The sequence below is a fragment of the Etheostoma cragini genome, chromosome 8, assembly GCF_013103735.1.
Source record: "Etheostoma cragini isolate CJK2018 chromosome 8, CSU_Ecrag_1.0, whole genome shotgun sequence".
Taxonomy (NCBI): Eukaryota; Metazoa; Chordata; class Actinopteri; order Perciformes; family Percidae; genus Etheostoma; species Etheostoma cragini.
This window is the reverse complement of record NC_048414.1, coordinates 6,681,527-6,697,478: the sequence shown is the minus strand read 5'-3', so window position 1 is coordinate 6,697,478 and position 15,952 is coordinate 6,681,527. Positions and strand designations below refer to the sequence as shown.

Below are 15,952 nucleotides of genomic sequence, written 5' to 3'. Positions count from 1 at the left end.
AAAACATGACTCAGGTGATGCTGCTCATTATCTGCCAAGGGCCCAGAACAGCCATCTTTGCAGATTCCTTTAACGTGTCCGGCAACAGATCTTAGGCCCATGGCCTTTTCTCCCCCTTTCTTTTCTTATCCCCTGAGTCACAGAGGCTGGCAAAGTCATCCCCCCTCCTCCTTAATTTAGGATCTAATCTGTATGGTTTGAAAAAAAAAGTTAACAACAGTTAATATTAGCTGTGTCTGACCTTTAATATTACTTTTATACTGCATTACACTCACTGTTATAGTCTACACAAGAATGCACAGATGGAAGGATGCATGCGTTGTGATCATAGACAATCTCTGATAAGTGGAAATACTTCCACTAATATACATATCTCCACGAGGGGGAGTAGTTTTGTGAAGACACAATTTCCTCCTCGCATTGTAGCTTACTAGGATGTGAAATCTCATCATAGGCCATGTATTACAGTAAAGAATAACATGTACACGGAATGTGGTGTGCATTGACAGGTGACAGATTATAGGCGTGCTAAATCAATCACGTAGCCAAAGTTTTCACGTGCAACACTTAAGCCCATTGCGCCCGTATGAGTGGGATTAGTTTTCAGTGCAAACAGCATTATTGTATTGAGTCATGGTGGCCAGTGTAGCCAGTACCGTCTCCGGAGTGCTCTTATGAGTAATGGTGGACACCTTATTGTGCACGTAATAGCTAATAAATGTATCACGGTCAAAGGTAGCCAATACGGGGAAATCTTGAGTGGCGTCCTTTTCTCTTTGAGGTTCCTCCCCGCAGAACCCAGCAGTCGAATTCCACTCAGAGACGACACCATGCAGTTCCGTGCAAAACAAACTTTCTTCTTTCTAACGTCTGTGCTATTTCTCCATGTTGCTGCAGACCTACTTGGTAAGTTGGAGAACACCAACTTCTTTTATATTAGATGTAGGCTATGACTGTTGGTCGGAATAACACAATCAAGTTAGAGCCTGTATCGCTGTATTTTTCGTGTTCTGTTGTTGACTTGATGTTACCTTTTTGCATTTATTGCGCCTTAATCGTGGTTACTTTTTTACCTATTGCATGGCTATGAAAATGATAATTGTAAATACCCCTTATTTCGAGATAAGATGTTAACACACTCAAAATGGCTATGTTGCAATCATAGACTGCGTAGCTAAATTGTATTTAACCCCTGTGCAAAATGCAATTCATAGCCTATGTTCTGTTTATTCCTTGGATATTTTTCAAAATAAAACTTTTGATCGCCTCTTAAATAATTATATTTTATCTTGTCATATTGTATATGTCCTTCTTTATCTTCTACTTACTGTTTTTTTTTATCCAGCCTCCCAGCAAAAGGAGTCTGTCTTTCACATGGCTCGACATGGCTGAACTCAAATAAAAGTTTTTATATTATCTAATACTTTTCTACTTGTCAGTTGCCATATAAGCTAGAACCAACCAACGAACAGATGTAACTTTTATTTTTGTTACCTATCTATACATATTTTCCACCATAACTACATCGAGATTGAACTGATGAATTGAGTTTCATCATGGTTTTTGTCCAAATATTTTGACAGCTCCTGAAGTCCACACAAAGCTGGGGAGCCTGAGAGGGAAGTATGTGAGTGTAAAGGGGAAGGAGCCAGGGGTCCATGCCTACCTGGGTGTACCGTTTGCCAAGCCACCTGTTGGCCCTGCACTGAGACTGGCTGCACCTCAGCCTGTAGATGGATGGGAAGGAGTGAGAGACGCCACCCAGCAACCACCCATGTAAGGCCTTCATATGCTTCAGTGGTTGCACACCACGGTTGGGGAAATTATGTCCAATACTCACTACAAAAAAATGTCTCTTTTTTCAGGTGTGTTCAACATAAACAGTTCTCTTTGGATCTGTTTGATAAACTCGGTATCATGTTGGTTGATCTCCCAGACATTTCAGAGGACTGCCTTTACCTTAACATTTTCACTCCTGCAAGCAGAGCTCACGATGTCAAGCTCCCAGTAAGTTGCTGCCGGTTTGGAATGAAGCCGCTCAGTTACTGAGATTCAGCTTTGGATAACTTTGGCTTGATTCCTTTTATGCAGAATCTCAAATGGCAATATGAGAATATTGATGCCCATATTTAGATTGAGATTTTTACAAGCTCAAGATGGAATAAAGTAAAAAATGTGCTGTTGCTTTGTGAAAAGATCAAGGTCTTTTATTACCTTACCAGGTCATGGTCTGGATCCATGGTGGAGGGTTTTCTATGGGGGCAGCTTCAATGTATGATGGCTCCGCCCTGGCTGCTTACCAGGATATGGTTGTGGTTCTGATCCAGTACCGCTTGGGACTTCTGGGCTTTCTTAGGTGAAAAGAACTCACATAACTAAGCACATAATGAACATACTTTGACTATATTCTACTATCTTTGATCTGATCTGTGAACACAAATTAAAAACAGGCTCACTTTTACCAGCTGATATAGACTATAATTTAATGTTCCATCCAGCACTGGAGATGAGCATATGTCAGGGAACGTTGGCCTGTTGGACCAGGTACAAGCTCTGAGGTGGATTCAGCAACACATTCACAACTTTGGAGGGGACCCTGCTCCCCCTGCACAGGGGAGTCTGCTGGCGGAGTGAGCGTATCCCTCCTGGTAAGAATCGATCTGCAGACAAAGCATCAAAGCATAAACTCACTTTTTTGTTGGTAGTATGGCACAGTTATTTCACTGCAAAGTTATGCTTGAATCAACAGCTTCTCTCACCGTTGTCTGCTGGCCTGTTCCAACACGCTATTGCTGAGAGTGGCACAGCTGCAATGAATTTCCTCATTTCAAATGATCCCCTATCAGTGATGCAGGTAAATGATCAGTGTGTTTTTATATTTGCTTATGGACATTTTTCAGTGCACAAATTTGAGAATATCACAACACAACATATTTGTTTTTCTAAATGGTTGAGATGGAGCCCACAAATCTGTCCTCAGGTGGTGGCAAATATATCTGGCTGTAGCCTTGAAAGCACACAGAAGATGGCAGATTGCATGAGAAATCTCAATGTTAACACTATCGTGGCTATTGGACAGGTAGGCATAAGATGTCTTCTGCAAGATGTGATGAAATGTTCACCTTTCATTTATGTTGTCTTTATCTCAAAACATTTTTTATTACATATTTTGTTTTCTCAAGGATGAAAGATTGAGATTTTCTGTAAATGTTGATGGCAACTTCCTGAGACAACCTGTGGATGAGCTGTTCCATACACGTGATCTTCTTTTAGTACCATTTATGACTGGTGTTAACAATGATGAAGGGGGATTTTTACTTGTTGATGTAAGTCTGAATGCCAACTTGCTTCTACAATTTGTGTGACTAAAAAGCTTGCTGATTTCCAGATGAGCACATGAAAAATGATTTTGTTTTAGCGTTTGTGCATGTGCAAAATGTTCACCTTCTTCCCTTAGTTCTTTGCTCCTGCAAACTGGACAGAGGGCTTAGACCGGGAGCAGCTGGTGAACATACTGTTCATCTTCTACCCTGACGTAAGACAGACAGTGCTGGACATTACAATATTTCTCTGATAAATCATGCTCAAACTTCTCTTACAGATGTGTTGCTCTGTTTCCTTAAGCCCAAAGATGCATTCTTCAGAGATTTGATTATAGATGAATATATTGGAACCGGTGAAGATCGAGTAAAAAATAGAGATGTGTTAACTGAGATGCTTGGAGATTTGCTGTTCACCATCCCAGCCATCAAAACCGCTAATGCCCACAGAGGTATTTCATTTACACAAAAGTATGCAAATCTGTTCAAGAACCAGAGTGAAATGTGTACGGTCACACTTTCATAAACAAGTTATATCACACCTATTCATCTACTACTAGATGCAGGAGCCCCTGTATACCTCTACGAGTACCAGCATCCACCCAAATTCCTGCAGGCAAAAAGGCCAAGTTTTGTTGGAAGTGACCATGGCGATGAAATTTTTGCAGTTTTAGGATTTTGCTTCACAACTACCCATATCAAATTAAGCGGTAAGTGCAACAAATTTTTTTTTATTTCAATAGACTACCAGAGATCTGGAATATCTCTGGGTTTTCCCAGAATGCAAAGCGTTTTACCAGATAATCATTATTTTAGAATCATGCGCTGAAGACGAGGAAGAGTTGAGCCGAACTATGATGAGCTACTGGGGGAACTTTGCTCGCACGGGGTAGGAATCCCCCCCCCCCCCCCCCCCCCCCCCCCCCCCCCCCCCCCCCCCCCCCCCTTATTACAAGTTAGTATACACATGGAGAAGAGACTTTTTAATAATGTGTGTTTGTGTGTGTGGGTGCACGTGCAGGTCTCCTAATGGAGGCGGCCTTGTCCACTGGCCAAAGTATGGAGCAGAAGAAGAATACTTGTCAATTGATTTAAAGGAGCAGGTAACTGGTCAGCACCTGAAGAAGGAGCGGTTTGTCTTCATGACTCAGACTCTCCCGGAGAAGATCCGACAACACAAAGAGAAAACCGAGCGCACCGAGCTGTAGAACAACACTTCTCTTTTCTCCCACCATTTTTTTTTTTTTATTATTCCATCTTCAACCAGAAATAAGTCCTTCAACAATGCATAAGACAAATTGAGACATTTGTTAAACTAATGTGATGGTAATAATATTTTAACAAAGTTCTTGTGTAGCCTATAAAAATGCATTGTCAAATCTACAATTGAACTTAAAAAGCTGTGTGATGTGGTATATATGAAAGCATATGAAAACTTAAGGTTGGGTGAATACTTTCTTATAACCACTGTGTATGTTGAACATCAGTTTGAATCCAAGGTTAATAGCTTCAGGGAGTACGTCTTTAAAATCCAAAAGCCCAACAGGAAATATGTAACAGAACAGTCTTTGAGTCCAACTGTGTCTGACCACAAATTTAAGATCTTTCTTATAATCTGGATTCCAGTATAAAATAAAAGAATTAAAACGTTTTCCATTCAGTTGGGTGTTGTTTGTATCCCTGAATCAATGTTATCCAACAATTTCATTCTCCATTTGCAAAAATAGATACGAAAATAAGACAAAGATTGACTGGCCGTTGGTCTGAAAGGGTTAACATAAACCTAATCGAGGTTCTTCTTAGACAAACATGGGTTACTTAAGGTTAATACTGATAACAGTACGTCGGACTTGGGTAATACAGGGCAGTGAACTTTTCATTACATAATCAAAATTAAAATGGGGCACTGGTAAGAGATAATCCTTTAAGGCGATAGTTGAGAACTGCTGTCTAGCATTACAGCAAAGGGCTACGCACACAAAGCATAGAAAGATGTTGACAAAAAGGCTATTTTCAGTTTTGTAGTTTTTATTACTAGGAGGAGCGCTGAAGCTGAAAAGCTCCCTGAAGTCAAATGTGAGCAGTTCAATAAGTCAAACTTCGTTTGTTTCTGCAAAACCAGGCGTATCGCAATGAAAATAGTACAACAACACTATATAATACAATACTTGTAGGCAACTCATTCACACAGCTGGTTACAGGGGGCCAACAAATTGGAGAATGTAAAAAACAAGTATACTAAATTTAGAAGGAAATTAGTACAATGAAGTTGATGCTTTAGCAGACACATTTTCTTTTCCTTTTGCAAATGTTAGTAAAGCTGAAGTCTGATATAAAAGTGTTGGCCAGGGGTTTTGAATGATTCACTATAATGCCCAGAAAAGTGCACTTGGAGTAAGAAAGCTACAGGGCAACACCATCAGGCTGTAATGAGCCATACAGACACTTACTTTGTACATTGAAATGTACTTTGACTTGTTTGTATGATGGTCTGCTAGCCTGGTCTGAAGTCTACAACGAATTGAAAACTAGAGGGAATAGCTTTGCAGGTATAAAGCCAGACAAAAGTTAAGTCAGCCAATGAAACAAACAACAAATGCAATACATTTAAAATGTAAGAGAAGTTTCTTTTTCAGACCATCGTAATACAAGTCACAAACTGCAGCATTTTGATCAGCTTATGTATAGGTTATGTTATTCTATTGCAGTACAATATATCTTTCCAATTTACATATTATGTTATCTGTGGTGTTATTAAAGGTATAGTTGAGCTGCTAGGAGTTCCTCCTCCAGTAGCTGTGGTAGGTTAAGAGTTCCTCGCTGCAGACTTAACCATTTCAACAGCATCACTATCTCTCAAGTTCAAAGGGCCAAAACTGGCTGATGTAGTTAAAGTGTTGAGACAGCAAACCCTCGCGTCTCAATAGTTAGAAAATTGTACTTGCTTTGTTTTTCTATTGGACAAATGACTAAAATGAATGGAACTTGATACGTTGTTGTTATAAACATAAATACTTTAGTCCGGTTTTTCACTGAGGAACAAAACTGAGAACCTTTTTTTGTTGCTCTTTTAAAGCAAAACATAACAAAAAGGAAGGCATGCTGCTTAATGACAATACAATATCATGTTCAGGTCATGTTTATGAGTGAGATGCGATTAGATCTAAATAAAATGCAGCATGCAGTTCATGTTGGGCACTGAAATCAATATAATGGTTTAAAGTAGAATACATTGGACACCGTTATCATCTTCAAGCACTATCAAGTAAAGACATGCTTTTAGAATAAGAGGCACGCACAGTTTAATCCATACTAAGTGGTATGAAATCTCATTCCATCTCATCTCCTGCAGGTAATAAATAAATAAATAAATAAATAAATAAAAAGGTTAATGTGACCTGCTTTCATGCTGCAATGGAGGATTTCGTTCATACTGAGATGAGCCGATAAAAGGTGACTTGGAAGGCCGTTCAAAGTGCTTCTCTAAGAACAAGAGCGCACATGTGCCAAGTCAGAGTGGCATTACTAGCTTACTTAGACTGTAAAATGCAATGATTGTAAAACAGATTTAGACAGAACGTGGAAAGTCATAGCTATCGCATTAGTAACGTTTAGTTAGGCGGGGACAGAGGTGATTTGTGTAAAAATGGTTGTTATTATGCATTGTATGTATTGTAAGGGGAAGCTTAGAACATGGTTCATCAGGACGTCCAGGACTGCATGTTCATCAGCATGGCCTCAAATCGCTCCATATTTGGGGCGTGAGAGTGAGCTAGGTGGTCCGTCAGGCGACTGTACAGACTGAAAGATTTCAACTCCAGCCAGATGAAACCAAAACGGTCCTCATCAAACAGCACAAAGAGCCCCGGGGTGCGCTCTGGACTTGTAAAGCCGTGCCCAGCAATCAGGCCTGTCCCATAGAAGCTGAAATGGAGGAATAATCAATTATCAATCAATATTTTGGCAATGATGGATATCAATTTCAATGGATTGTAGACTCTATTCTAACACTGTGTAGAAATAAATAACATAATGCTTGTGACTGCAGTATTTTCCATTTAATTAATGATAATAATTGCTGAATATTATTTTCCAAAAAGCTTTATAATGACCTTCTTAAGGATTTGGGAATCAATAATGAATTTTAATTTCCTGTAGTTACTAATCCTTTCAGAAGTGTTTCTTTGAGTGAAATCAGGTCTTCCTTTAGGGTAAAAACAATAATGCCACCAATGCATGAGACAACAAAAACATTTTAAGGAGTGCCATTCGTCTTGCAGGTTGCAATTTATTGTGGGAGCCAAAATCACAATAATAGTAGTTATTAATAGTAATGCAAATGTTCCTTCCCGAGACTATTTTGCAGAGCAGCCTTGCTGAGCCCGGATGTTTTGCCGCCCAAGGCGATTGTAACTGGTTTAAAGAAATGCAAACAACCCAGAGCGTTCAGCATTTTTCCCCTATTCCAGAAGGTATCTGTGGTGTATCCCAACCTAACTCCACAGTACTGTGGAAATAGGTGTGGCAATGCAAGACTAACAAGTTTATAGCTTATGAACTATAGGAACACTGTGTCAAACACTACTGTTACAGGATCTACAGTGGTTACAATCAATGCAAACGTACACTGTGGAATTTCTACCCTATGAATTATCCCTACACCTGAGTCTTACCATTTCCTGCAGGTGCGAGGGTAGACCTCATTGCGAGCCATAACTCCCAGGGGCAGGACGAAGGGCTGGGCTTCGGGAGGACTGGTGGTGGTACTGGGGCCAGGCTGGTTGCTGTCTGCACAGGTCATAACATGGTCTGGCTCCACCCCTTCTGCTACGCTGGCACCACCAGAGGCCCCCTCTGCTGCACCTCTGGCTGCAGCAGAAGTGTCCATGGCCTGTTGTTGATCTTCTCTCTGCACTTCCTCGTGTACCCCCATTACCAGCCGGGACAGCTCCTCTATGTTGCGCTGCTGCTCCAAGTCTGGGAGGACCACAGGCCGTCTCAGGTCAACATCCAAAGTGAGTTGCCCTGCAGGAACATTGGGGTCTCCCTGCAGAAAGGAGCAAAATTAACATCTGCACCACCAGCTGATTCATGTTGTCGGTTAATGTTACATCCTGTAGGTCAGACATGTGAGAATGTTCCATTCAAACGTACATTGTGTCAAGGAGTGCCTGTTGAAAGAATTTTGGCTGAATAGTTTTTTTTGTTGGAAAAAGGTAACAATGACCTAGAGCGCATTTAAAGCTATGGTGCATAGTTTTTGTCACCGCCATAAGGAATTGTAAGTAATCACAACACTATTGTTGTTGCCTTCACATGACACAAGCATTCTGCCACGCAGTAGCTGAGGAGGACACGGAGGATTACAAAAACATGAATTGTATTACATTTATTTATCTTAAGTTGAGCTTCTGCATTCAGAGGTCCCTGTACGACACCATTTTCTAAACATTGTCATACTGAGAAATACAAAGAGTGTGAGGCTGATAGTTATAATATCCTTTGGTTTAATTCATTTGGCAATGGCTCAAATGTAATGGATGTTCATTAATGTAAAAGAACGCACTAAAGCTTTAAATGACATTAAATAATTCACAAGAAAGCAGTCTTCCTGTATGAAATCCAAATGCATTTTTCTGTTAGAAAACTTTGCAACTAAAAGTGTCTTTTTGAGGTAAACACACCCTCTGACAGTGATTATGCAACAACTTACAGTAAGCTTGGTGGCTCTCGCATAAGTCCCAATGAAACTGAGCATGACAATCTCCAAGCCATGACTGCCGTAGGTGCCTTTGAAGAGGCCTGGGGACAGCAGGTCAGAGGGCATCGCAGGAGGCAGGTAGATCCTCCGGTATGTCAAGCAGTTACTGGCAAAAGACAGCAGACAATATTAGTCAGAGTTGATCAGACTTTTGCCACGGGTCCATGTTTTAATTTCAAAATTAATCTGGCATATAATGTAACATCACTGTTTGCATTGCCAAGGCCATCAGAACTACATGAACGAGTTATACGTTCACCTAAGTAAAAATGGGAACTCTTTTAAAAGGAGAATTCCGGCCGTTTTTTATATTAATCTTGATTGTCATAAATGTGCTTGTACTTTTGATTGAAAAAACCCCGACCCGAATCCATGCAGGCAACACGGAGTAGCTGCAGCTACATGTACGAGCTTCCACTGAGCTAAAACAGCAGTTGTCGGGGCAACTTTTAGAGTGCCTTTGTGCCTCTTAAAGAGGTGGGTAGCAACGAATTACTTTACTCCATTACATTTATCAATTTAGTATACCGCTTTTGTATTTTACGCGTCATTAATTTTATCCCGCCCCCCTTATACGCCTCTTTTTAATGTTGTATTTTGACAGAGAGAGACACTTCCGCTAAAAGCCCTAAGACGTGACTGTGTTTCACCAATCCAACTTAGTTCTGCAGTCTCGTCACGTGACCATACTCAAACTCAGCGGCGGGATGGGTTAGCTTTACAGTCGTAGTAAAACAAAAATGTCAGAATCAATCGTCTGCAATACAGACACAGACAAGGAGGAACAAACCAGGCATCATATGGCAAGCATGTTTACCCTAGTGAGATTGCAAAACAGCAGCTAGCCCCTCTTATGTGTCTATTAAAACAAAGACATTTCCGCATTCAAAAACTCATCTAACTTGAGGAAAAATGTAGCTGTAGCGTTCCTAAATGAACTTATTTTTTTGCTGTGGATAGGCAAATGTTTGTCTTTTAAGTTACATATGTTTTGAACATATCTCCAAATTTGATGTGATAAGTCTCTTTATTTAAGCTATTTTGTAATTAATAAATGAATTTTAATTTGTTTGAATGTGCTGTGTTTGATATATTTATTGGATGAACTCTATTTGCATAAAGATGATTATTTTGTTTTTTATCTCTCTGATTGAATGCTTGTGTTAAAAAATAATTCAGACGTTACTCAACAGTAACTCTACACTTTTTTACTCTTATTCAAGTAATTATTCGGATGACTACTTTTACTTTTACTTGAGTCATATTATTGTGAAGTGACAGTACTTTTACTTGAGTACAATCTTTGGCTACTCTACCCACCTTTGCTCTTAACAATTAAAATGTCTGTGCAACATGAACAAGGCCCTTACATGACAACAAGATGTGTTTTCAACTCAGACATTTTTTTAAATTCACCTACCCTGTCACATAGCCACACCACTGCCGCTCTGTGTTGTCGGGGTGATTATCACATAAGCCTGGCTGAACACACTAACCGGACGGCAGCTAGCATCCACCAGCTAAGAGCTAGCAGCTAGCAGCAACCAGCTAGCAGCTACTGGCAGGATAGAGACAGGGACCAGGTTAGGTGAATTTAAACAATGTCTGAGTTGAAAACAAATCTTTTTGTCACGTAAGTGCCCTGTTTATGTTGCACAGACATTTTACTTGCATTTTATGTCTGCTAAGAGGCACAAAGGCACTCTAAAACTTGCTCCAACAACTGCCATTTTAACTCAGTGGAAGCTCTAACACGTAGCTGCAGCTACTCCGTGTTGCCTGCACAGATTTGGGTCGGGGTTTTTTCAATGGCTGGAATTCTCATTTAAGATAAGCTAAACTTGTAGTTATTGCTTAACTTAATTAGTGCTAAGGAAGGAGTCAGATTCATTGACACTCTATGGAGAATGTGATGTAAGGAAGAGACTCATACTCATATTGACTGGTATAAATGAACTTCATAAGGATGAGTTCCTGCATGTGCTCATGAAAGATTTCTTCCAATGTCCGGCCCCATTCTTCCTCCAACCATGTTCTGAACTCCTACACATGCACACGCACACGCACACACACACACACACAGAACTTTGAATTTTGACATTATCAAAGTACATAAGCATAATAATTTAACAGTCTAAAGGTTGTTCCCTGATTTGACCCACCTCCTGTCTGCCCCCTGGCATTCGGTGATAATCCGTCTGGTTACACTTTGTTGAAAATTCATCCTTTTTCACAGTCTAAAAATAACAAGACATGACAAATATTAAAGGATGGCATACTTGCATTAGCTTCTCACCTCAAGTTAAAGTAGAATGACTAATCTGTGTCAACAAATATCCAAATGATGTAGAGCTTTTTATTTTGTTGGTGCCCGGCCAAGCCTTTGGGCTGTGTAAGCCCTTACCTGTATGTCTCCTTTATGGGGACCCTTGTGTCCGTACATACACTCTACAGTGGCTTTATTGCTTTCCAACAAGTGGATACGAAAGAGCGGCCGTCGTCTCATGGGATCCTCCACACGGGGGTCATGAGGTGGCAAATACATCCACCCGATGATAAACAGCCCGTCCACCTGAATAAAAATGATTTTAATAATTTATTAGCCATTGGAATGATCCTAAAAATTATGTTAGGAAAGGCTTCACATATATAACACATTTCTATGAATGAATATAAAAACTGCTGAAATAGAATAAGACATGTATGAAAAACAACAATACAAGTTATAGTGCAGTGTAAGAAATAAACAATTACTTAAAAAAGGTAGCATCTAAAAGAAAAGTCTTCAGTCTTGGTTTAAAAGAACAGAGTTGTAGCAGATGTGAAGTTTTCTGGGAGTTTTTTCCGGGTATATGGAGCATAAAAACTGAATGCTGCTTCTCCATGTTTAATTCTGACTCTGGGAACAGAGAGCAGACCTGACGACCCAGAGAGGTCTGGATGGTTCATAATGTAGTAGAAGATCAGAAATGTATTTGGGCCCTTAACCATGAGATGACCAACCATTTGAGACACAGGAAGCCAGTGTACAGACTTCAGAACTCGAGTGATGTGATTCACTTTCATGGTCTTGGTGAGGACTCGAGCAGCAGCGTTCTGAATCAGTTGGAGCTGAAGGATTGATTTTTCAGGGAGACCTGTAAAAACCCTGTTACAGTAGTTGAGTCTACTAAAGATGACAGCAGTAACAATGTTTTCTATGTCCTGCTGGGACATAAGTCCTTCAACCCTTGATATATTATTAAGGTGCTAGTACGTCGACTTTTGCAAATGTCTTAATGTGGCTGTTAAATGCACGTCTGAGTCCATGACTACACCAAGATCTCTGGTTTTTCTCTCTTGTTTTTAACATTGCCAATTGAGGCTAAGCGCTGATTTTTAAATGCTCCTGTTTGGCACCAAAAAACTGCTAATTTGTCCTCATAAAATTTAAGATTCTGGCACATCTAATCGTTGATTTGTTTGATTCGATTACTCAGTGTTTGTATTGGCTATAGTCCATCTGGTGATATGGTTAAGTAAATGTGTCGTCCACATAATGATGGTAGATGTGTTGCTGAGGCATTTACAGCTACATATTGCCACATCAAAAATGATTAGCAAAAGAGGTCAACAAACTCATCCTTATCTTAATGCATAGCTTGTCTTGATTGAGATAGCTCCTTACCACAACGTTGAGCAATCCTCCATAAGGCCCTATGTCAGGCTGCCATAAGCCCAAGATATGTCTGTAAGGGTGAAGCACTGCAACATAAGAGCACAACATCACACCATATTTAACAGTTTCTGCAAAGCAACACCCATGCTTTACTGCAAACTGCACCGTGCATGGTTACAAACACAAGAGGAGATGTAAAATGTAACTTTGTGTTTAATGTCTGTCAGGATGCGGTGAAACCCAGAAAGTGTGAACTAACCACGCTCCTGTCAGCCAGTCCAAGCAACACACCAAATATTCTTGCCTCCTATTTTACACTTAATATGAAAGCAAACAGCACTGAGGAGAAATTTTAGCATGTTAACTGTCCACATGGGATGCTGCAGCTATTAGCTTCCAAATTAAATCAGTAAGAGTCCCACTCACACAACCTCTCATGCTGTAACCAAACCACGCTGAGGCTCATGTACATACAGTGTGTGTACACGTCTCTATAGTCCATGTGCTCGTAGTCCGGGAGGAGCTTCATAAAGCGCCCAGACTTCACCCGTGGGTTGACACCTGGGCAAGCACAACATAGGCATGTATAGAGAAGCCATGGGCCAAGGCAGGCTCAGCCAAAAGCAGCCTTCTAGTGATCACGGTAATGTGTCTATTCAAAGAGCCAACACGTACCCCACTCTGCCTGACAACTGCTGTTTCAAAATAAGCCCTATTTCTCCGCTGATAAATAAATTAGGAACAGATGGGAGAGACCACAATCAACAACAAAAAAGTAGTAACATTAACAGTCTGAGTTCAAGCGGAACAGAGAAACAACATTCATATCAGAAAACATTTGTTGGGACTGTTTTCTATCTGCTGCTAACCACAGTCATGGGGAGATTTATCTGGACACCACAAACATAAAAGAATGTGGGTGCCAATGCTAAATGACCCAATGGAATAGAAATTTACAGCAAATACTGGATCAATTCATGGGTGACATGTAAACTGTTCAATTAGAAGTCAAACTCACGTTTCACATAGAGGTCCCGGCTAGATACTCCTCCCACTTCCATCTTTCTCAGATCATCCTTCATGCCAAACTCTGCAGAGAGAACAAAATTGTGCATAATATGCACATAATGACAACTGAGCCATTAAACATTATGACAGATGCGGTGAGATCAAAACCCTTAACGGTTGCAGAAGTCAAATTCATTTTGAATAATGGTGTAGAGCAACGGAGCAGGAAATTTGCACAGCGGCCAGCAAGATGGACGTTCCAAGCTTGAACTCCAGTCAGCAGACACAGACGTCCAATTCAAAACTTATCACAAGGTGTTTTACACACACAGCCGACCTGAGGGATAAGTGAACTATGCATCTACCATAAAAACCCAAGATCTTTTTTTTTTTTTTTTCTTTTTTTTTTTGAATGCAAAGTCTTTTAAAGAGCATTTATTTTGGACTTGCTGCTTTTCACAATTGGTTGAAATGCACTAAAGAGATACTGTATGTTTGACCGAATTTACACAGCTTACTTACTTCTTTTCTTCTGCTTGCTGTCTTCACTGTAACTGCTTTCTTTAGTTCCGTTATTTGACTTCAGTGATTTTAAACATACTTTCTTGTTGTTCTGCACCGTACATGTAAGTGGCTTCCTAATTTACTATAAATGCCTGGTATACTGGCCAACATTTCTACGGCCACTATTATTATCTCACAGTCTGCAGTTTCCTCAATCCTTGATTCAGTAAAATAGTGCTCCCAAATCCAAACTACTTCCTCCCAGCCAATTACTCATGTTTTGAAACTTAAAACTGATGCTGCAACTACAAATAAGGGAATTTTTTTGTATTATCAATTAGTATTGCTCCAATTAGTAGTTTAATTCTTTAAACTGATAAAAGCATTACATTCTTACACTGAAGTCACTTGAGTGAGTCTTTTTCTGGATAACAGACTTCCAAGTAATGCTGGGCGATATGACAATACAAATGCTAATTGACTGTAAAAGAAGTTAAGATTAAATACCATTTATATCATGGTATTTATATAATCGTGTATTTGGCTATTGTGGCCATTGTTTCACATCAATGAGCAGAACTGCTTTGTGGCAACATTGGATCTTTGGTTATTTTATCCATTTACAACTTTAATTAGATTGACCAGAAAAGTTATATTAAAGTGTTTATTATGATAAATATGCCCTATTATAGTTTTTTGATGTAGTATTTTTATTTCATTAAGTCAAGGTTGTTTTTTTTGTTTTTTTACATAGTGGCCTATTTTTGTCTAATGTACAGTAGCCTGTATGTAATAAGAAATATTTGCTCCAAACTGCAACAATGCAGGCCCCGGACTTATAACATAGGGTGGCCCCCAAAAGGTTAGGTCGGCCCTGCATTAACATCAGCAACACAGAATGGCTACTATATGGGCACAATAACACTAAGAGGTCTTAGAATATGTCTACAACAGTGACCAAAGACGGTAATGTTCTTCATGGTCAGGTTCCCGCACAGATCAATACAAATGCTTTTAGTGGGAAACATTTCCGAGGAATCTGAGCTGGGCACTGACACAAATAACCCGTATTAAAATGACTGAACGCTTTATTTAGCAGTCTTACGTTACACGTTAACATTTAAATTATCCATATGTCCACGTTACAATCGCTATAGGCCTAGTTACCTTCCATGCACCGCCTTCTCCAGATGGTTTCAGTGTTAAGTATTTGTCTAAATTTCTTGCAGACGAGGGCAACATTTGGTAGTGCTGTCCCGGGAAGCAAGGAGACTATTTCCACTAAAAGCTCCGGCGGTAGCTCCGCTAATGACTGCGGGTGCGGAGGTCCCGTGCTTGTGCGATCCAGAAAGCCTCCTCTGTTGACATGACCGCTGCCATATTCACAAGCGTCACCCGGCCCTGCAGTGGCGACGCCGCTCTCAAGGCCTCCGCCGTCGCCGACGTCGCCTCGCTTCTGACCCACGATCCGCTCCTCTTCCTCCTCATCCATGTCGGAATCGCTAGCTTGATCCTGCTGGTTATGCCGCTGTCGCCTCCGGCACCTCCGCGACTGACCCACTCCGCAGAGCCTGGCACAGACAGCCATCCGTAGTCACCAAACAGGCAACATTACATCACTAGCTACAACACATCTATCAGCTGCAGTCTGGCTGATCCCCTCCTGTCCTTGTGAGCATGGGCAGAAACATTTCTTCTGAC

General features: G+C 40.4%; 2 protein-coding genes across 3 annotated transcripts; one reads left to right on the top strand and one right to left on the bottom strand.

Annotated features, from left to right (window-relative positions):
• Positions 1-640: 640 nt before the first annotated feature.
• Positions 641-4,859, top strand: LOC117949137 (liver carboxylesterase 2-like). Its single transcript, XM_034879175.1, is given in 14 exon segments — positions 641-906; positions 1,584-1,776; positions 1,866-2,007; positions 2,223-2,356; positions 2,499-2,608; positions 2,611-2,648; positions 2,750-2,854; positions 2,981-3,079; positions 3,183-3,326; positions 3,458-3,535; positions 3,625-3,772; positions 3,881-4,030; positions 4,137-4,209; positions 4,342-4,859. Coding segments are annotated over 14 exon segments (1,833 nt in total). The 5' UTR covers positions 641-674; the 3' UTR covers positions 4,529-4,859.
• A 471-nt stretch (positions 4,860-5,330) lies between these two features.
• fbxo31 (F-box protein 31) lies at positions 5,331-15,952 on the bottom strand. Of its 2 annotated transcripts, XM_034879176.1 has the most exons (10): positions 15,419-15,952; positions 13,758-13,829; positions 13,214-13,300; positions 12,749-12,825; positions 11,486-11,653; positions 11,244-11,318; positions 11,015-11,124; positions 9,034-9,187; positions 7,994-8,367; positions 5,331-7,244 (listed from the first exon to the last, which is right to left on the bottom strand). In XM_034879176.1, the coding sequence occupies exons 1-10, from the start codon at positions 15,837-15,839 to the stop codon at positions 7,022-7,024; spliced, it is 1,761 nt and encodes a 586-aa protein (XP_034735067.1). In that variant the 5' UTR covers positions 15,840-15,952; the 3' UTR covers positions 5,331-7,021. The 2 variants fall into 2 exon arrangements, with proteins under 2 accessions (XP_034735067.1, XP_034735068.1); XM_034879177.1 differs by lacking the exon at positions 13,214-13,300 and having other exon boundaries at positions 15,419-15,950.